Below are 17446 nucleotides of genomic sequence, written 5' to 3' on the forward strand. Positions count from 1 at the left end.
AGGGAAGCCCAGGAATACTGGAGTGGGTAGCCTGTCGCTTCTAAAGCGGATCTTTCCGGCCCAGGAATCAAACAGGGGTCTTCTGCCTTGCAGGCAGAATCTTTTACCAGCTGAGCTACCAGGGATGCCGTAGCATATATATATATATGCTCGTAGTAAATCATTATATCTTGAACTTTTGTGTTTTTTCACAGTCACTGGGAGGGCTTTTTAAAGCACAGTGGTTTTATCCTCAGTTTGATTCAGTAGGTATGCGTTTGATCCTGAGAATTTGCATATCTAACAAGTTTCTGGATGATCCTGAGAACTACTTTCAACAACAGATGAAGGAAAGGCAACCCTTCAGAAAGATGGATGTAGATGCAGGTGGGCTTGTAGGTTTGCCCTAAGGAAATTAAAGTTTTTTTATGTTACTGCTTTTTTTATGATATAGGCAGGTGAGGGTCTCCATGAGTAGTTGTGGTTTTAAGAGAGGTTTGGAGATTCTTAGGTGTTAGACTTCCTGGTGGCTCAGACAGTAATGTGTCTGTCTACAATGTGGGAGACCTGGGTTCGATCCCTGGGTTGGGAAGATCCCTTGGAGAAGGAAATGGCAGTCCACTCCAGTACTATTGCCTGGAAAATCCCATTGACAGAGGAGCCTGGTAGGCTACAGTCCATGGGGTCACAAAGAGTTGCACACGACTGAGCAACTTCATGTTCATGTTCAGGTGTTAAATTGCCATCAAATGAGGGTGAAAGAAGAAGTTGACAGTTTTTATTTTACACCAGTTACCTTATTTTCACCTGAAGAAAGATCCCCTTGAATCTTAATTTTGTCATCTAGTGAATATGCACTGTCCTCTTTTTTGTCACTGGAGAGGAATAGTCTTCCTGTATATCTTTGTCCATGTTATTGGTAAAAATGTGTCAACAAGAAAGATTCTCTGAGTATAGCTGTCTTCACACTGTCATCATTAGCACCCTTGGGATAAAATTAATTATATACATCCTTGCACCTATGATTGCAAGCGATCTATGTGTTAATGTAGTTCTTTTGGTTGCAGGTGAGTGATTTACACAATTTATTTCAAATTGTAAATGTATACTTGGAGAAGCTAAGTAATTAGTTATAGGAGGCAGCATGGTATAAACCGACTGACCAGAAGCCTTGATTTCAAAGCCAGTCTCATTTGCCTATGAACATCAGTTTCCTCATCTGTAAAAACCAGAATACTAACTATATCATAACATTTTTAGTCTAAAATGAGATAATAGATGTAAAGATTACAGATAAACTTTATGGAACCACATGAATACTGTATGTTAGCTGATATGAATGTAAAATCATACCTCTGGATGTGATGCTTATTCTGTAATTGACAAATGTAAAACCAATACATGAAAGGATCTTTATGATGATAGGACCTACTCAGGCGTTCCTTGACTTCGAATGCTTTTTGCGTTACATCCTATTCTGTACTGTCTTTAGCTCTCATGCTTTTAGCTATTGTTGGTTTCTTGTTAGAGTCACTACCTCCTGCCCTACTTCTACTCTCAAAACAAATAGAGCAAACATGCACAAAAAAAGAAACAATTCCTAAGATTGATAATGTATATCTTAATAAATTGAAGAGAAATAGTATGAGAGCTAATCTGTATCACCTCCCCTGTGTATTATTAGGCTAGTTTTTAATTAGGGTATATTAATTCCAAAGATGAACGTTCTCTTTGTATATGAATGTTCATTAAAATACTGTTTACTTCTCATATATACAGAGACTTTTGACAAGTGTACACTATTTCTTGAACACTTTACTCTGTAGTGAAATAGAATATTGTGTCTTAGATTTATGAGGGAGTGTTCTACCCTTTGCAGAATGCATAGAAAATAGAATGTTCTTTCTATTCTAGACTGTTAAATAAAAGATTCTTGTTAGACACATATTGCCTGAAAACACAGGCATGCAGTTTATAAGAAAAGGATGTTATCCTTCTGTCACATTTGGACTCCATATGTGTAAGCCGATCATGCCGGTCATCTCAGTCCTATTAGGTTGAATAATATTTGCTTATTACACAGAAAGACATTCTCCATCGATTAACTGTAGTTCAACTGTTCATCTCAGTATGGCTTAAAACCCATATTCTCTATACATAGTTAAGTGGTTACAAACCATAAATAATATACTCACCAAGCAGATGGCAGTTTATTTTGATTAACTTTGTCACATGTTGGTTGTTGGAATTTTATAGTATTAAACAGGCTCATGAAACTATTATTAATGTGAGTTATTAAAGAATGATTTAACATCTCATTTTTATTTTTCAGAATTTCTGTGAACATTTGAATTTACTAAGTTTTTAGTAAACTAAAATGTTCCTCCTTAATTCTCTTTCTTCTGTTAATCTTACAGACTGATTTTAAGGGGTGTGGCAGAAGGTTCTAGACTCGATGAGTTTCCACCGAAATGTCGGAGAAGTCAGGCCAGAGCACAAAAGCAAAGGATGGGAAAAAGTATGCGACACTCAGTTTATTTAATACTTACAAGGGTAAATCATTAGAAACTCAGAAAACCACAGGTGAGTAAAATCAAGTGGCTTTTATGTTTTTTATAATTTTCATGGTTTCATTTTATTACTCTAAATCACATACTAGAGCTATTGCTGTTAGGATCTAGGTAAACCTGTGTTAAAGCAGCCCTGTTTGCATTGTGCTTTTTATGTACATACACATCTATGAGGGGATATGAAGTTTTTAAAGTTAAAAGTTTATAAATGTTTTAAAATGTTTATTTTTTTCCAGTTTGTTGTCAGCAGAAAATAAGTTAAACTGTATGGTTCCAAAGGGGAGACTTGGTTAATGAGATTAATAGGTATAAAGCTAAAAATATTTTAATCAGATGTAGTTGATTTATAGTGTTTGTTAATTTGTGCCATATAGCAAAGTGATTCAGTTATACATATATATACATTTTTATATTCATTTTCCATTATGATTTATCACAGTATATTGAGTACAGTAGGACTTTGTTTATCCATTCTGTATATACTAGTTTGCATTTGCTGATCCCAAACTCCCATTTTACCCACTTCCCCTGGGCAACCACAGGTCTGTCCTATATGTCTGTGAGATTGTTTTGTATCTTATTTATTGTTTCACGTATGAAGTTTTGAGTTTAAAATCAGTTCCTTGGGAAAAAGTACAAAACAGCACTGTCAGTGTTTTCTTTTTTGTAGTTTATAGAGTTAGTTTAGCTGTTAGAATTTTTCAAGCATCTGTTCAGTGACTTGATAGTTAATTTGAATACAACTTCTTCCTTGGGTCATGTTGCAGGTTTGTGGCTTAGTTTTAAATTTTTTTTCTTAAAATATTAGAAAATAATAGCTCAAGATTCCATTAATTCCTATTGTCTTTTGTGTTGTTTTAAGAATAAAATAGTTACTAAGAAAGTTGATGTTACTGATCTTTAGTTGCAGCTCGCCATGGATTACAGAGTCTTGGAAAAGTTGGTATTTCTCGGCGTATGCCTCCACCTGCTAACCTCCCAAGTCTCAAAGCAGAAAACAAAGGCAATGATCCTAATGTGAACATTGTACCTAAAGACGGCACAGGATGGGCTTCAAAACAAGAGCAACACGAAGAAGAAAAGTAAGTCAAAGTCTACTAAAAAATGAAATCATTCCCCATTCTTTATGTTTGAGTCCCTTCTATGTGCTAGGTGATATGCTATGTGTATTACATATATCATGCCCTTTAAAATGTTTTATATATAGTCAACTCTAGTGTAATTTTTACTGGGAGTGGGTTTAGTGGCAGTATTTTCAGGTGTCAGGGCAGAACAGATGACAGAAATACTGGTCACAACTTTCCTTTTATCGTACACTGTGTTAGGCTCCCTCCTATTCCTCACCAAATCAGGCATTCTCTTTCTATGATTTAAGAGTCATTCTGTTAAATAATTTCCACAAAGCTTAGAGTTTCTGTCTGCCTCATTGAAACTACCTGATGTACATCATAGGTAATCAAGTAATACTATTTGAATGAATAAAGAATTAATAAGAAAACTGGCATGGAATTAGTAATGTCCCTCTTAATCATAATTCATTCAATAAATATTTAGTATTTAGTATTCTGTGTCAAGAATTATGCAGGGCTCTTGGTTTATTGAATGACCAAGCCAAGTAGTGGTAATTTTTAAAAATAGACAAGAAAATGAGTGCTTGATACTTTTTGTCTATAACTATTACTAAAGCTCTGGATTCTGAGGAGCTTTATATGATAAATGCTACTACTTGGGTGAACCTTATCAAAGGCTTATTGTTCTCTACTTCTTAGTTAATAGAATTATTTTGTAGTAGCAAGTCAGTTTTAGGTCTGAGTATACCAGAAATATATTGCATTTCTTAAGTCTGTTAACTGTTTTATTTTTAAGCCTTAACTCATTGCAAGGATTGAATGAAACTGTGAAAGTGAAGTCGCTTAGTCGTGTCCAACTCTTTGCGACCCCATGGATTGCAGTCTACCACACTGCTCGGTCCATGGGATTTTCCAGGCAAGGGTACTGGAGTGGGTTGCCATTTCCTTCTCCAGAGGATCTTCCCGACCCAGGGATTGAACCCAGGTCTCCCGCACTGTAGGCAGACGCTTTACCATCTGAGCCACCAGGGATGTCAGTTGAAACTGTAGACCCTTGTAAAACACCTTTTACTCATGGGGACACATCAGTCAGGTTGCTATGACTTCTTTTGATTAATAGTAATATATAATGGTGAACCTATTGACTGCTGAATGGAGAGCTTGCTTATTAGCCTTTGCTCCTGGCTAATCCCACCAATCCAGACTGTATGTATGCCTATAATGTTATTTCTAATTATAAATGTTTACTTCTTCAAAAGTAATTTTTGGTAGCTATGTTCAATAATGAGTGCTTCTATTTTTTCTCTCTCTCTTCCTTCCCTCTTCCCTTCCTTTCCTTCCAAAATTAAAAACAAAGCTGTCATCTCCTTGGGTTATTCAAGGGTAGAAATAAAAGAGGACAAAAATAGGTGTACTTCTTTTAAAGGAATGTTGCAGAGAGAAAGCATAGGGGGGTGCATCTGAGTAAATATGTAGCCAAAATCATTTATATACAGATTTAGCTTAAGTGAAATATTTATTTTGTTTAAACATACAATATCTGAAATAATGGATTCATATTTTTTTAAGAGCACCAGAAGTTCCACCAGCACAACCAAAACCTGGGGTTGCAGCTCCCCCAGAAGTAGCACCTGCTCCCAAATCATGGGCCAGTAACAAGCAAGGTGGGCAAGGAGATGGTAAGTAGACATTAGCTGGGGAAACTGGTTAGGCTTGATAGTTACTGAACAGCCAGACAGAAGATAAGGGACAAATTATACTGTTTTGGCAGGGGCAGAGAACACTGTCAAAAGAAATTATTAGACCCTTAAAAAAAAGGATCTTTTAAAAAAATCTCTTGGGCTAGTTAAGTTTCAGTATTAAGACCTATATATGAGCCAGTAATAGGAATCAAAGAAGTAGTCTTTAAGATACCCCAAGCCCCATATTACTCTGTCTTTACCCTCTGTAACCAGACAAAATCTTGTGCCTTCAGTTCTGAGACAGAAAATACCCAGACATTAATGTTGATTGCTGTAAACCATATTAATCTCCATCCGTGCCCTTTAACCTTTTCTGTTTCAAGCATGCTACTCCCAGTTTCCATTGTAGAGAAGATCTAGGAGAATAGCCATCAAGGATAGTAGCTGTAATACTTCCCTCCCCGCTAGGAATGATGGGCTTCCCAACAAAATTTAATTTCCCCACTTGCAAATATGTCTGTAAAACATACAGAGAAACCCGTCTAGGCACTCAAGCTAATGAAGTCAGTTCTTTTAGTTTATGGAAGTGTAAAATAGGCAGGCAGGTAGATAGGCAAATGAGTGAATAGTGAGGTGCCATCAGTATCTCAGCAGTTAAACAAAAACATCATAGCCTCACCATATTTGTAGTGTTGATTCATAAATTCTGTTTTAGTAATGTTGTTTGAACTGATTCTTAGTGTTATTTATTAGCAAAAAAATTTAACTTGTGTTGAAAATGAAAGGAGTCATAATAAAAGAGAAACAGAAGTGAAACTCTCCTCGTTTGCTGCACCAATTTTAATGAGTCTGCCAGAACAATGTCTGGCAGATTCCTTTCTCAGATTTTTTTTTCTCCTCATGGCTGTTCATTAACTTTCCAAGGGATTCTAATTCTAGATAAATTGAAAATTTTATGGATATGTACAGTCACCATTGCAGTGTGGAATAAATTACCAGAAAAAGGAGAGAGCTCTATCCTGGAAGGGTTTTTGTATTATCTTCAGTATTATATGTTGTTGTTGTTGTTGTTTTTTTTAATGTTTAGGAATCCAGGTGAATAGTCATTTTCAACAAGAATTTCCCAGCCTACAGGCAGCTGGGGATCAGGAAAAAAAAGAAAAAGAAGCAAATGATGACAACTATGGACCTGGACCCAGTTTACGCCCACCAAGTAAGAATATTTTCTCTTAGTAAAAGTGTAGAGTGAGATTATATTTGTGTTCTGTTTTGATACAACCTCCTGCCTGCTGCTGTTGTATGTAGTTTGAAAAGGCAGACAGTAACTATAATTGATTGCCACTTAAGTATGGTTTTTACATGAACAGCATCAGTTTAACTTGAGAACTTGTTGGAAGTATGTGTCTTGGGCCTCACACCAACCTACTAAATCAAAAGTTAGCATTTTAACAAAATGACTAGAGAACTTACATCAGTATTTGGTTATTTTTACAATAGTAAAAATTTTTAGCAAACCTCCCCGATATGCAAATGTTTATGTATAAATTTTATCCATTCATTTGCTTTCTGCTAATATTCAGGGATCCCTTGCTTTCTGAATTCAAACTGAGGAGCTAATCAGTTTAAATAGTAAGAGATACTTGTATTATATGCATTATAAAGCAGAAAATAAAAATAGAAATGTAAAATCTTTGAGAGATTTTAAAATGTCTAATGAGTTATGTTGGATTCATAGTGTTGTTAACAGATACCTCAAAGGACCCTGGACCCTGTACAGGGTTTTCCTCTTTGCAGTAATAGTTACAAATCCATGTTTTTTTATAACCTGATACATTTTGTATTTCTTTGGCTATTTCTTATCAGATCTGAGTAGATAATTTTTTTTTTAATTATTGTTATGTGGTTGATGAGTTTATATTAGGAATAGTAGTGTCGACTCCACTATTGTTTAGTTTCTTTTCACCAGTTATCTGTTGCTGTGTAATGTATTTGGCAGTAAGATAACAAATTGAACTGGACATTTCAGTCTCTGAGGGTTAGGAATCTGGCAGCCACTTAGCTGGGGGTTCTGCCTCAGGTTTTGTTGGTTCTCATCAAAATTACAGTGAAGCCTTCATCTGATGCTGACTTGACTAGGCGTACTGTGTCAAGCTCTCTCATGGCTCATTTGTGTATGGGCAGCTCACAACATGAATTCCTCAGAAAAAATAAGGAGGGACAGACAGACATCTCTCACTCAAGATGGAAACCCCTAGGCTTTCATAGCCTGTTTTCAGAGAAGACCGCCAACACATCTGTCTTACTCTACAGGTTGCACAGACCAATCCTGGGACACAGTTGAGTGGACTACACCAGGTGTGAATAGAAGGAGTAGAGACCACTGGAACCAAACAGGGTTTCCTTGTAAAACCAATTATCTGTTTTATCTGGTTACATGTAGTTGAATCAGGTTACACAGACACTAAATCTGTGCGCTTGGGCACATGTAATAGGCAGTAATAGATGGAAAATGAATGAGAGCATGCATCACTATCAATCCTTTTGGGGTATAGAACTCCCTTCCCTCAGGACTGCTCTGGTATAACTGATTTTAATCTCTGTATCAAAAACTGGTGAAGCTTGATAGGGAATTCCTAATATTTTCTTCCCCAACCCCAGTGTTTGCTTCTGGAGGTACCCTCTGAGGTGTATCCTCTCTACTTTGGAAGTCACTGCTCTGACTACCTAAACACCTTCAAAGCCTAGATACCTAGTACAGCCTAGGTTAGACTTTCACTGTTCCTTCACTATGCTTACTTGATTTCTAGTACAGAGTAGATTAGACTTTACTGTTCCTTCACTGTGCTTACTTGATTAAATATTCTTGAAATATGCCTCACTTGGTTTCACTCTGTTCCATTTTGAGATTTTCTTTGTTTTCTTTTTTTCCTATCTCTCTTCACACCAGATGTTGCTTGTTGGAGAGATGGTGGCAAATCTGCTAGTTCATCTTTAACATCTGACCAAGATGAAAAGCCTGGCCAGGATGAAAGCACAGCTGGAACATCAGAGCAAAGTGATATCCTCAAAGTGGTAGAAAAGAGGATAGCTTGTGGTCCTCCACAGGCTAAACTGAATGGACAACAGCCTGCCCTTGCTTCGCAATACAGAGCTATGATGCCTCCTTATGTGAGTATTGTTGAATCAGCAAGGGGTTAAATAAGAGGTTTTTGCTCTGGATACCAAGGGAAGAATTGGAATGGGGAAAAGTTTAGGTCTTTATTTTCATTAACATCTAACTAAAAATTAACATTTCCTTTGATTATGAATTTAGGAATCAATCACAGCAGTACCTGAGTTTTATCCTTTATAGGCATCATGTAACATTACATTAAGATACTGCAAATATTTTTTATACTCAGCATAACTTCAAAATAGTTATTAGTGTTACTTACTGAAGCATGCATGTTACTGTATCACAAATTTTGTTTTTTAAATATCGTGGGGACAGAATTTTAGTATAATTAATTTCTTAGTAATCCTGTGTTTTCAATTATGCATTTAAAAACATTTTTATGAGATGATGTCCATAGGATTTATCAGACTGCTAAAGGGGTTGTTCATGGCACAAAAAAGGTTAATACCTGCTTTAGTTCTGAAGTTTTTATTAATATACCTTTAAGTGTTTTTAAAATCTTTTTATAATGAAATATTTTTAACATTCAAAAATAGAAATGATTAAAAGAAAGCACGAACTTTCTTCTTCCCCTATCTGCCATACATCTTCAACAATTACCAATTTGTGGTACATCTTGTTTCACTTACATTTCTCACCACCTGGAATTACTAAACAAATCCTAGTAGATCATCTCATCCATATATATTTTAGATTAGATTTTAAAAGAGAAAGACTAGGGGAAAGCTCACAGTGCCATTATCACACATATAAAAAAAAATTCTTCTTTAAATACTAAGTCATTGTTCCAGTTTCCCTGATTGTCTCTTAATTAGGATCCAGATACCATCTATTCTTGAGATTGGTTGGTATTTTTCATAGCATTTTTGTTATCTATGGGTATCTTTGCCTCCATCTCTTACTTTCTTTGGAGCATATCTATCACAGTTTGTTACCCGTGGAGTTTCTCACAGTCTGGGTTTTGCTGATTCTGTCCTTGTAGTTTCATTTAATGTATATTTCTGAGGGGACTTGCCTGGCAGTTCAGTGGTTCCACACTCCCAGTGCAGGGGGCACAGGTTCAATCTCTAGTCAGCGAATTAGATTCCACATGCCACACATTGCACCCCCACCTCAAAAAAAAGAACCTAAGAGTGGCAGGGGAAATTTAATTTTGAAAGTATGTATTACTATATATACTTCTGACCCCTGTATTTCCTATAAATTTGTTGCCCTCTTTTTGTTTGCTCTCAGTCTACTGTGAAATTGTATGGCGAGTTACATGTGTTCAAGTAAATAAATTTACGTTTTATTTAACCATTCTAAGATAGAGGGAAATCAATTATTAGTACAATTGCTTGTTGAATATTTTCTTTAATTATTGGAGTGTATAATAAGATCGGTCTTAAATGCTAACCTGACCTTGAGTAATGATTTGTATCCAAATACTTGTCTCCCGGTATTTTTCAAGTTGTGCTTCCAAGGACCCCTGAATTTCCAGATGTGGGGGTGGGATAAGGGAAGGTAAGAGGAAAGATCAAGTGAGCTCTGTTACCAATTTCATCAATGAATTTATTCAAATAAAGTGTTTCACTAAACAAACATTTTTAAAAATATTATATATTGAAAAGTTGTTTCTACAATGTTCTTGAGGCAAATTCCTAAATTTTAAACATTTACCACCACATAATATCTATGCCTAAGTAATCAGCAGAAGGATCTAATGCAACTTAATCTATGACCATTTGCCTCCAGTTATCTATTTGCTAATTTCAGTGTGGAAGTGAGATGGAACCAAAAATTCTCTGGAGTATTCCCCAAACACAAAGCTGCCCCAGTTGAGTTTCAGTTGCCCCAACCCTTCTTAGAAATTTCTTCTTTACATAGCACAATCATATAAGCATAGCTTTTCTTCAAGTATGAAGTAATTTCCTCATCTAATGGTTTTTTTGTTTTTAAAGAAAAACTAATCTGTTTCAGGATATAAATTATGTATTTAAAGTAATACAATTTCATTTTTTTAAAACATAATTTAACCTGGATATGAGCAGAGTAAATAACCAAGCACTGCTTGACATTTCTTCCCTTATAAATCATAGGTTAATTCCCTTGGTATTACTAGTTGTCTTCATAATCTATCTTACAAATTTTCCTAAAGTCAGATTCACAAAGCCAAGTTCCCATGGAGAGCATCATCTTTGGGTCTTTTTATGTAACTACTATCTGTGTAATAACTTGGCTCAGAATCCACTTATGCCCTACCCATAGAAAATCCCTCAATTAGCTGCCTGCCCACTTCCTCCCTCACCTTCCTCGGGTTATGGGCTATCCTTGTATCTGAACTGAGTTCTTTACCAACAAATCTGCTCTCAGTTACTCTACTCTTGCATTAGGATGGAGGTTTCACGTTGTATCATTTCACATCTTTAAACTTGGTTAAGAAAATTGAAGTTTTCTGAGGTGCATGCATGTTGTGTTTATTTTCAATTCCGTGCAGTTATTTTTATGTAACTTTGTTAATGAGATAACAGAAGTTCTTAATATGATGTGTCCTAGTTCTTACCTCTTTGTAATGACTTGGTAGAGGCAGTAGTTTTATAAATGGCTTGTTATTGACAGTGAATGATAATCTATACCAGTAGATAAAATTCTGTATTCACAGTGCTATTTATTTTAATAATTTCTATATATTATAATTTCAGGCTTAGGGGTAACCTTTTTTTTTAAATAACTTAGTAGCTAAATTTACCAATTTTGTTTCCTTTATGCAGATGTTTCAGCAGTATCCTAGGATGGCCTATCCTCCTCTACATGGTCCCATGAGGTTTCCACCTTCTTTATCTGAAACAAACAAGTAAGACTACTTGTTAAGATTTTCAGGAGGTTGAGTAGATTGTGGGGATTTATTATTCTGTCTTCAAGGTACATTTGTCATCAACAAGTAATTGGTTAACTTTCATCAATAGAACAAAAATACTTTAATCTTCTAAAACATTAAATCACTTGACATAAAATTCTGAAAACTGAAAATTGTGGCCCCCAAAATGGATGGCACTTTACTCCGTCTTCCTTCCATGACGTTGATAACCCCCATTCTTTTTTTCCTTAATTGTAAACCTTGAGCATCCTCCTGAATGATGATTTTCCTTCAAGTTCTTTATTTTCAGATGAATAGAACTCTTAGCCATATAGACTTCTAATGTATATTTGTTTTATTTTAAATGCTTGAAAATTTTGCTGTTAAATATCTGCATAAGAAACATCATTATGTATTGTCTTAAATTTATGTGTTAATCTTAAAGTCTTTTCATACACATGCCAGTGCAGAATACTTTGTATATTACCATGTAGAAAGCATTAATGTTGAATTGAAGTTAACTAAATTCCAGTCTTTTACTATTTTCCTAATTTAGTATCATTAAAACTTGGTATCCTTTTTCCCTCATAACCTGTCACTGCTTAGAGGCCTTCGAGGAAGAGGCCCACCTCCTTCATGGGCCTCTGAGCCTGAACGTCCCTCCATCCTTAGTGCATCAGAACTGAAGGAGCTTGATAAATTTGATAACCTAGATGCTGAAGCTGACGAAGGTTGGGCAGGTAGGAGACAAGATTAATAAAGCACTTTTAGATTTTATACACTTTGAAACAGTCAGTCTGAATTCTCCTTAATTTAATAGGTGCTCAGATGGAAGTGGATTATACAGAACAGCTGAATTTCAGTGATGATGATGAGCAAGGAAGTAGTAGTCCTAAAGAAAACAGCAGGTAAGTTGTGATATCTGTTACTAATAATAGTGTGAATTTGTTAATGTAACATGGCTCACTTATTTAATTTTATTTTTGCCTGCTCTGGGTCTTTGTTGCTCACAGGCTTTCTGTAGTTGTGGCGAGTAGGGGCTATTCTCTAGTCTTGCACGGACTTCTCTTTGCGGTGGCGGCTTTTGTTGCAGAGCACGGGCTCTGGAGAGTGCGGGCTTCAGTAGTTATGGCCTGTGGGCCTAGTTGCCTCTTGGCATTTGGAATCTTCCTGGACCAGGGAGTCCAGGAAGTGAGCCCATGTCCCCTGCAGTGGCAGTTGGATTCTTAACGACTGGACCACCAGGGAAGTCCCACATGAGCCATTTATGCAAAGAGTTTTCATTGATAGGTATTTGCTCCCTGCTTATAGAATTTCTGTGTCCTACTCCGAGGATTTTTACTGGGTGGGAAGGTGATTGATGAGCCAAAGTTTCAAAGTATGAATAATCAAGGAATTAAGAGTCTGATGTTTCTAAAGAAAATACTTATTTTTTTTAAAAGAAGCTGTTTATATGGCTCAGTCCCTAACCCGTTCGCCTAAAACTATCACAACATTGTTTGTTAGTTGGCTATACCTAATACAAAATAAAAAGTTAAAAACTGCATAGATGCTTGTCATCTAATGGAGGTACTTTGAGACACCGTATCAGGGATCATTTAAAACTTTTTACTTGCTTGACCTGATCCATATTTATGAAACTGGAGAAAACTTACTTGGGTTACAACAGCTGCTTCAAGTCTTTGATTTTTTTAACTTAACAAGGAGCAATAAGTTCTTGGGAAATGGGAGCTTTTCCTTTTTTTTTTTTTTTTTTAAAAACATGGGGCGAGGTCAGGAATATATGGGTCATAAAGCATAAAAATTGGGCTCTTAAACAGGAGCTTGCATGTACACATCGGTATAGTTTTTCAGCCATAATGTTGTAATACATTGCTGTTTGATTATCAGCTGTGAGATGCCTGTGATTTGTCAGTACTTTTAAAATACTATAGCTTGATTGCTCTTTTTCACTAAATCAGAACAAATTAGAGTAAATGAGAATAATTAATTATCTGGAGTATTAGTTGCATTCAGATGAGAGTTTTGGGTGAGAATAATAGAATAATAGAAAATGATGGAATCATATTGTGTGTCAAGTGGGTGTGTCTGTATTTGACAAGTACTCTATTGCAGCTTATATCTTGTGATAATCTGGCCAAGCCCAGGCATTGCAGCTTATATCTTGTGATAATCTGTCCAAGCCCAGGCCCCATCTCATTGCAGATAATAGCGTATATTTCTTGAGTGAATAAATTAGCACTGCTCAATTAAAAAGCCACCTCATTCCTTAATGAATTTTCCCCCAAAACTGAATGAAAGTAATGTCTTTTTTATGTTGAGAAAATGCATTTACTTAACATTTATATTTTGTCTATTCTATTTATTATTTCACTTGGGTTTTGATTCTTCAGTGAGGATCAAAGTTCAAAAGCCTCTGAAAACACTGAAAACCGAAAAGAACCAGATGAAGTTTCCAACACCAAATCATCTTCTCAGATACCTACCCAGCCATCAGTAGCAAAAGGTCCCTATGGGAAAGGACCGCCATTTAATCAGGTTTGTGGGAATCATGAGGTTCTTGTCACTGCAGACAAGGGACAAGGATAAATTAATCTTATAATCATGGAGTTGGAAAAAGACTTAGGAAATGGAAACTATATATTTTTTCTTAAAGAGACATAAACCATAGACTTATTGCATACCAATAAGAGCTGTGTAAGAACTAGTAGTTGTCGAGTAGTATATGCTAAACCACAAGTTTGAATTTCATAAGCCATTGGTGAGTCGTTGGAAAATAAATTTGTGAATTCTGGAAAAGCAGGTTTTTTAAATTAATTATTAAGTAAAACCTGTATTTTGTGTGACTTTTAACTGACATAATAGGGAATGATGAATGAACAGAGAAATATAGACCATATCTTCATATGTGTGTGTGTGAGATCCTGAAATATAAAAACAAGTAACTAATCCATTCATATCTGGTTCCAGTGTTTTAAATGTTTCTTTTCTTTATATAAACTTAAAAAGTTTAGTCTGCCATTAGGAAAAAAATTCCATGAAAAGAATTGGACCTATATAAATAAAAATTTGAAATTAAAGGCATAATTCTCCACAGCCAGATTACTTGGGCTACAATTCTAGGATTTTCACACTAAGAATCTACTTTTAACAAAGTTATTTTGTGTTTGTAACTTTATTGAAATGCTTGAGTGATTCTATAGAATGTAGTTATAGGGACTGATGTATTTTTATTTAAAAAGGAAAAGAGTAATGATGTTTTACTTTTTGCAGTCTTTTGGTCTCACTGAAAAACATTACAGTCAGAAATATTTGAAGTAGATATTTTTTATCTTATTTTGTAAAAATTATTTTCTTTATAATAGGAACGTGGACCATCATCACACTTGCCACCACCTCCAAAGTTGCTTGCACAGCAGGTAAATCTTAATTAAATGCTTGTTAATGGACTGTAGGTATTATTTGCCCTGTTTGTTACAGTGGAAAGGTTCTGTGTTTCTAATTGATAATTTTTATGAAATAGTTACCAACCTTACCTTGTAGCTGCACCTCTTTCTTTAGCTTTCCCTCTTCCTTCTCAGCTCATTAGCATGCTCCTAATTTTTCTAAGAAAATAAAGAAGCACCTGTTCTTCCCAATCAAGTACCTTTCCTGTACTGACTTTTTTTCTATTGTCCTTGTTCCTTAGGACCACCTTTCTACTTGTTCCTGGATCCCATCTTTGTCGGTTACCAGTAATATTGTCTCTCACCTTTAAAAAAAGTTTTAAACTCCAACCCTTCTTCAACTCACTACAGTTCACACCTCCCCATCACCACCACCAATTTCCTCCCTATATCTCTGTTCTCCTTCATGGCAGAATTGTTTTAGTGAGTTCTTTACACTTCCTGCCATCACTTTCTCATTAACCCTCTCCAGTTATACTTTGATCTCCCAGTATACCTTTGAAAAAATGTTATTATCAAGATTAGTAATGACTGTTCCATCTTGCCACAATCCATTCTCCTGTATTCATTTACTTAATCTCAGCAGCAGTTAGCATAGGTAATCTCTTCGTCCCTCCATCCTTCTAAAATTTTGCTTTTGAAGTATCACAGATATTAACAATCCACAGGCCTTCCTTCCTTGATCACTCTGATGTGATAGGTGCACATACCATCACCGTCATCTGCACTAGTCATTTTCCTTTTAACCACTGCATGCTCTTTGTAGCATTTCTATACACATACAAGCTAAAACTAAAACATTTAGCAGAAAATGTAGAAGAAAGTCTTTATGAACTTGGGCCAACAAAAATGTCTTGGATGAGACAAAAAAGACATGAATTAGAAAGAAGAGATTGATCAGTCTGATTTTTTAAAAACATCTCTAAGGCAAAGAAAAGATCACAGGAAAAATATTAGTAATTCATCTGACAAGGAACTTATATTGGGTGGGGGGGGCGGTGGGTGCACGTACGTGTATTTAAAAACTCTTGCAACTCAACAATGAGACCAAAAAGTCCAACAGAATGATTTGAACATTCATTTCACAAAGTAAGGTATACAGATGGCTAATAAGCACATGGAAAAATGTTCAACATCTTTAGTTCCCAGCAAAATGAAAACTAAAACCACATTGAAATTTTGTTACATGTCCAGAATTTTCAAGGCTGATGGCACCAGATGTTGGCAAGGATATAGAGCAGGTGACACCCTCATACATTGCTGATGGAGCCATAAAACCTGTAATCACTTTGGAAAACAGTTTGGCAGTTTCTTATAGAGAGAAACACATAGTTGCTATATGACTTGGCAGTTCCATTCCTGGGTATTCATCTAAAGGAAACGAAAACATGCATTTACACAAATACTTAAGCAGGAATGTCTGTAGCTGTCTTATTCCTACTTAAAAACTAGAAGCAATCCGAATGTATGTCCGTCCACAGACGAAACAGTATGCTTCTGATGCCGTAGTATCCAGCAATAGAATTCAGCGAACAGTTGTTGTACACTGACCCCAAAATCCCTACCATGAGCACCAGAAGCCAGATACAAAACAACATAACTTATTGTATTCATTTTTGTGAAATTTTAGGAAAGGCAGAAGTACTCTATACTATAGAAGTAGATTACTGGTTGCATGGGGTCAGGGATTCATACAGAGGACTGACGAAAATGCTCTATATGTTGAATGGGGCAGTAGTTACATAAGTTTATCATTTGTCCAAAGTCATCAAACTATACAGTTAAAATATATGTATCACATTTTATGTAAATTATACTTCAGTAAAGTTGCTTTTCAAAAAAATGCTTACCCTGTGTAAATTAGGTGTGCTTATATAATTACTTTGTTTTTGCAGTTTGTCTTTGAGGTATAGATTAAGTAACAATACCAGAGAGATGAAGCAGTTTTTCTAAGATAAACTGTTAGTAAATGGTAGAGTCTGGATTTATGGTTTGTTTCTTTGGTTGGTTGTTTTTAGTATTCAGTCCAGTGTTTTCACCATATCATTGTTATCTCTTTTGTAGGAATTCTGAATAGTTACATGGCTTTTAAGGTTTCTTCACCCTAGTAGCTATTTATCAGTATTTTTAAAGCACATTTTTAAGTTCTTGATGTTTCAGCTCTTCATGTGTTTTTTTTCATTCTGCTTGTCTTTGTATAGTTGCTGACATTGATTTTAGACTTTGTAGTAATTGTTTTAGAGCACATCAGTTGAAAATTAAATCAGTAAAACTCAGTCTCTCAGGTGATCCCCTCTCCACCATGGGCTCTAGATATGAATCTCTCTTTAAACATAGACTTCTCAAAAAAAAGAATTCTCTACCCAGCCTGCTTTCTAGGAATTTCTTCTCCTTTGGCGTGTCAGCAGCAGCAGTGTCTCTATGTGCTTCACTTAGCATCTTTGACTGTCCACTCTTTCCTTGTAACTGTACCCTGATCTCAGCTCATGTGGTGCCATGTTGCATCTTTATGGATTCTTTTCTCCCTCTTTAGGCATTCCATCTCTCGCAGTTACTACTAAAGCACTCATATTCTAAATTTCCTTTGTCTCTAAATTTAGATTTTGAAATATATGTTGTGGCAGCTTCTAGTTTTACTCAGCTCAGATAATATTAGATGGCTGGATTAACTATTCTAGAAACTTATCT

General features: G+C 35.6%; 1 protein-coding gene across 13 annotated transcripts in view; it reads left to right on the forward strand.

Annotated features, from left to right (window-relative positions):
- PRRC2C (proline rich coiled-coil 2C) overlaps window positions 1-17446 on the forward strand; it is a 94986-nt gene that overhangs the window by 25597 nt on the left and 51943 nt on the right. For 9 of the 13 annotated variants that reach the window (XM_061382600.1, XM_061382608.1, XM_061382603.1 and 6 more), the window contains exons 2-11: window positions 2397-2562; window positions 3454-3631; window positions 5189-5298; window positions 6389-6514; window positions 8249-8469; window positions 11227-11309; window positions 11919-12052; window positions 12133-12220; window positions 13706-13850; window positions 14678-14731. In XM_061382600.1, coding sequence (XP_061238584.1) covers window positions 2451-2562; window positions 3454-3631; window positions 5189-5298; window positions 6389-6514; window positions 8249-8469; window positions 11227-11309; window positions 11919-12052; window positions 12133-12220; window positions 13706-13850; window positions 14678-14731 — 1251 coding nt within the window. In that variant the 5' untranslated portion in view covers window positions 2397-2450. The remainder of the gene's footprint in view (window positions 1-2396; window positions 2563-3453; window positions 3632-5188; window positions 5299-6388; window positions 6515-8248; window positions 8470-11226; window positions 11310-11918; window positions 12053-12132; window positions 12221-13705; window positions 13851-14677; window positions 14732-17446) is intronic. The other 4 variants (XM_061382602.1, XM_061382606.1, XM_061382611.1 and 1 more) reach the window with 2 other exon arrangements.

This window comes from Bos javanicus, chromosome 16, assembly GCF_032452875.1.
Source record: "Bos javanicus breed banteng chromosome 16, ARS-OSU_banteng_1.0, whole genome shotgun sequence".
NCBI lineage: Eukaryota > Metazoa > Chordata > Mammalia > Artiodactyla > Bovidae > Bos > Bos javanicus.